This window comes from Triticum aestivum, chromosome 7B (assembly GCF_018294505.1).
Source record: "Triticum aestivum cultivar Chinese Spring chromosome 7B, IWGSC CS RefSeq v2.1, whole genome shotgun sequence".
NCBI lineage: Eukaryota > Viridiplantae > Streptophyta > Magnoliopsida > Poales > Poaceae > Triticum > Triticum aestivum.
Genome location: NC_057813.1, coordinates 292,264,056 through 292,267,750, shown reverse-complemented (window position 1 = coordinate 292,267,750; position 3,695 = coordinate 292,264,056). Strand labels below are relative to the sequence as shown.

Here is a 3,695-nt window from a genome sequence, read left to right as displayed (position 1 = left end):
TTGGTGGCAAGGTCCTATTTATAGTGGCCTTGGTCCTCTTCCCAAATGTAGGCGGGAAGGGATCCCACAACGGCCAAATATGAAGGGAGACAACAAGTATATCCTATCCAGACTAAAGTGGTCTTCGTCTGCAAAAGCCTCTGGTCGTGACGCTACAGTGGGCTCGACGATGACCTTCGTCCTGCCGTCCTCGCAGTCTTGGTCTTGTTGCACCAGAATGTAAACCTTTGGTTGATTCCTCGGAACTCCACACCTGCTCCTTGACTCCCTTGCACCAAAGGGGAAACTGGTACACTGCACCCACTGGCACCCGCCTGGCCTTGGTCATCATGGCTCACGTCAGCTGAGCTTCGCGAGGTGCGCCTTTCATAGAGATCTACGCTCTTCGGGAGCCAGCCAGGGGAGGACGATCCCCATGGAGGTCTTGGCGTCATCTGCCTCGCAAGGCTTGGCCCCTTGCGAGGGTCTTGAGCTGTTGATGCTGAAGCTGTGTCGTTCCAGGCCGTCGATGGAGCCACGCTGTTGGCCGTAGGTAGGCAAGTCTGGGTACCCTTGTATCCAGAATGCCGACAAGATAGACAAGGTTGCTTCTTTGTGGACCCTTCATGGGTGGAGCCCTCAATGGACTCGCTCATCCATTACCCTTCATGGGTTAAAGTCTCCATCAAGGTGGATGTAGGATAGCACCACCTATCGGAACCACGCCAAACATCGTTGTGTATACATTGTATTTGCTCCATCCAAATTTCTCCCCTTTACCTTCATACACTACTAGAATCAGCAGGTTTTCCGTCTGCCCCCTCGTTGCCGTCCGCTTGTGGATGGCAAAGAACGGCTTTGCCATCAGCCTGAAGAAAGTGGACAACAAAGAGGAAGCGGACGACAAAGAAGCTCTTTGCCATCAGCCAATTCTTTGCCGCCTGCTGGCAGATAGCAAAGAATCTTTGCCATTCTTTGCCATTTGCTGACAGACGACAAAGAAATGGGTGGGGTCCAGTGGACGCCAGCGCTGTAACGGCGCAACAGCCCCGCCTCTTTGCCATCTACTAGCAGACAGCAAAAAGGTGGGTATCTTTTTTATGGGTAAAACAAACTGTTGCCCCCACCTCCTCTCTCTCTCCCCACCCGGCCGTGTTGAACCCACTGCCCCCGCACCCGCACCCGCATCTCCTCTCTGCTCTCCCGCGCCCTAGGATTAGCCACAACCGCCTCCGCCGCCACCGCCACCGACCTTATTCCGGCGAGCTACGACGGCCATGGTCGGCGCGCAACACGCTACCAAGCTCACCCCACCCCGCTGCATCGATTCCTCTGGCCAGATCCGTCCCTCCCTCCCTCGAACGCTCGCGCCCAACCCATCCCTCTCCAGCTAGGGTTTGGTGTGCGGCCTCATCTCCGCCACCGGCGTGCCTCCGGCGGTCCTCTACGCCTCCTCGCATGGCTCCTCATGCGGTTGTGCCTGCTGGACGCCGCTTCTCCACCACAAGGCAGAGGCAGAGGAGGGCCTTATCCACCACCACGCAATGGCAGCCAAGGTCCTCCTCCCCCATCTCGCCTCTCTCCCTCTCTCACCCCCCTGTTTCTTTCAATTTGGGAAATTTTTTCCTTTTTCCCTTGTGCAATTTCTGATCTGACAGGGTTTGTTTTTAGGGGCATTAATTTGGTGCTTTCTGTGTCCAGAGAAAACTAGTAGAAGGGAGTGAGGAAGGAGGAGAAAGACCAGAAGAAGGGCAAGGGATGTGGGGCGATCTGCATGTCCATGGAGGTTTGAATGTTCCTTGTTTAATTTCTTTATGTTGCATGCTCTCTGATTCCAGAGTAGATTTCTTTACAGCATGTTGAATACCAATGGTGTTCTCCTCTGTTTGATTACTATGGCTGGTTGCTTGTTTAACTTCTGTGTGATAAATAATGCAGATCAAGTGAGCTAATCTTGTTTCTAAATTTAGATACATGCATGTCTATGGGGCTCTAGTTCTAAACATAGTAGACCACTACCCTCCTATATGTTGTGCGAACCAGAGAGCTGCTTAATTGATTAACATTTTGGATTGGTTTAATTTTTTCTAAAAATGGTTGCTTCTGTTGTCACACATACACATGCTTCTGGACAATGCTACTAGCTATTATCTTTGCTATTTTTTTGATATCCAGACTAACTTTCACATGATTTGTTTCGATCATGAACTGCTAGTTGTGGCTATGAAACAAAAAGAATTGGTTTATGATTCATAATGTCCAGACATTAGCTTGTCTTTTCAAGGAGTCGGTTTGCGATACATGCCCACCTATTCATTTTAGTTTCAAAGAAAAGAATTGGCTTGTGATTCGTAATGCTCAGGCCATTGTTTTAATGGCGTATTGCGTTTTATGGCGAGCGACCCCCTTTATACCATTATAGCGACGATATAGTGACGCCATAAAGGTATTGTGAGCCTGGGTCTGTATGGCATCCGTTATAGCGACGAGATATGGACGCCTTTAAAACAATGGCTTGGGCATTAATTTTCAATGTCACATGCATGGTTTCAGATTACCTGTGAGGTCATCCACCGCGACCCTCACTGTGAGGTTGGTTATTTCCCTGCAAACATTGCTCTATTGTAGCCTAGTTCGTTTCTATGCTGCTGGTTGTGAAACCAAACTAGGTCGATGGGTGTGTGATGAGGTTTGGTTTAGTGCTTGATACCACCGGACTGTACGGTCTTGTGTAGGACTACTTGTTATATAACTCTGGTTCATGCTGAGGTCATATATATACTAGGCTAGTTGCACTTTGGTTCTATCTATTTCAAATCATATTTGGTCTTGTATGTATGTATGTATGATGCATGTGTGCTTCGATTTGGAGCAGCAGTAGGACGACAACGAGAGGATGAGTACCTCGACGGCGACGAAAACCAGGAGGATGAACCCACCCATAGTACTGGAATCAGGGATGACACGGTTCGGGATCGCCGCACGCTTCAACGCCCCGTCGCCGGTCGTCTCGGAGGCTGCCGCCACCAACGCCGCGTCGGGCGTTGTCCACGCAGTGCCACAGACCGAGCCTGTTGCTTCCGCCGAGTGGCTGCATGCCAACCTCAGGGACCCCAATGTGAAGGTATAGCACTTGCCGTTCTGCGGCGCCCGCCCTCTGAAATCTCAATGTCAGTTGCACAATTGGTACAGTCTAGATTTAAGACAGGGTACTCATATGGCTGGGGTTCTCCTGCCATGGCAATTTGGTCAGTGCTGCTACAAGTGATAAATCTATTTGCTTAATTAGTGATGCTAGCTAGTACGTGAATTGGTATTTTAGTTGAAAGAGGATTTTGGTGGGCTTTGTTTTAGCACCAGCAGTAATCTCAAGTTTCTTAAAAACAAATGAAGTGCCTGTATTACAGTATGTGACAAAGGTCAATGCTCCTCGGATAAACCTATTTTCAAAAAGAAAATATTGCTACTGAAATAATGCTACATTTTGGAGGCCTTTTCTTTCTAGACATTATTGGCATAGTCTCGGGCTCTCATCACTATGAATAATAGAACACATACTACTAGGAGGAATCACATTTAACTATGCTATTCATGGGGTAGTTTTCTTGCTGTTAAACATGTCCACCGGCATACATTGTATCTTATTATGCTCTTAGTTTTTTGTCTAGGTACTTGATGCCTCTTAGTGAGAAGATGATGGCAAGTTCCTCATTCCA

The 3,695-nt window shown here is 48.6% G+C and overlaps 1 protein-coding gene across 1 annotated transcript; it reads left to right on the top strand.

The window, feature by feature from the left end:
- The first annotated feature begins 1,139 nt into the window (after nucleotides 1–1,139).
- Nucleotides 1,140–3,428, top strand: LOC123163090 (uncharacterized). The gene is made up of 3 exons (XM_044580848.1): nucleotides 1,140–1,535; nucleotides 1,681–1,765; nucleotides 2,855–3,428. The coding sequence occupies exons 1-3, from the start codon at nucleotides 1,524–1,526 to the stop codon at nucleotides 3,262–3,264; spliced, it is 507 nt and encodes a 168-aa protein (XP_044436783.1). The 5' UTR covers nucleotides 1,140–1,523; the 3' UTR covers nucleotides 3,265–3,428.
- The last annotated feature ends 267 nt before the right edge of the window (nucleotides 3,429–3,695 follow it).

Coding starts and splice junctions, on each gene's coding strand:
- LOC123163090 (XM_044580848.1), top strand. Junction 1,766..2,854: donor CGATCTGCATGTCCATGGAG/GTTTGAATGTTC, acceptor GATTTGGAGCAG/CAGTAGGACGACAACGAGAG.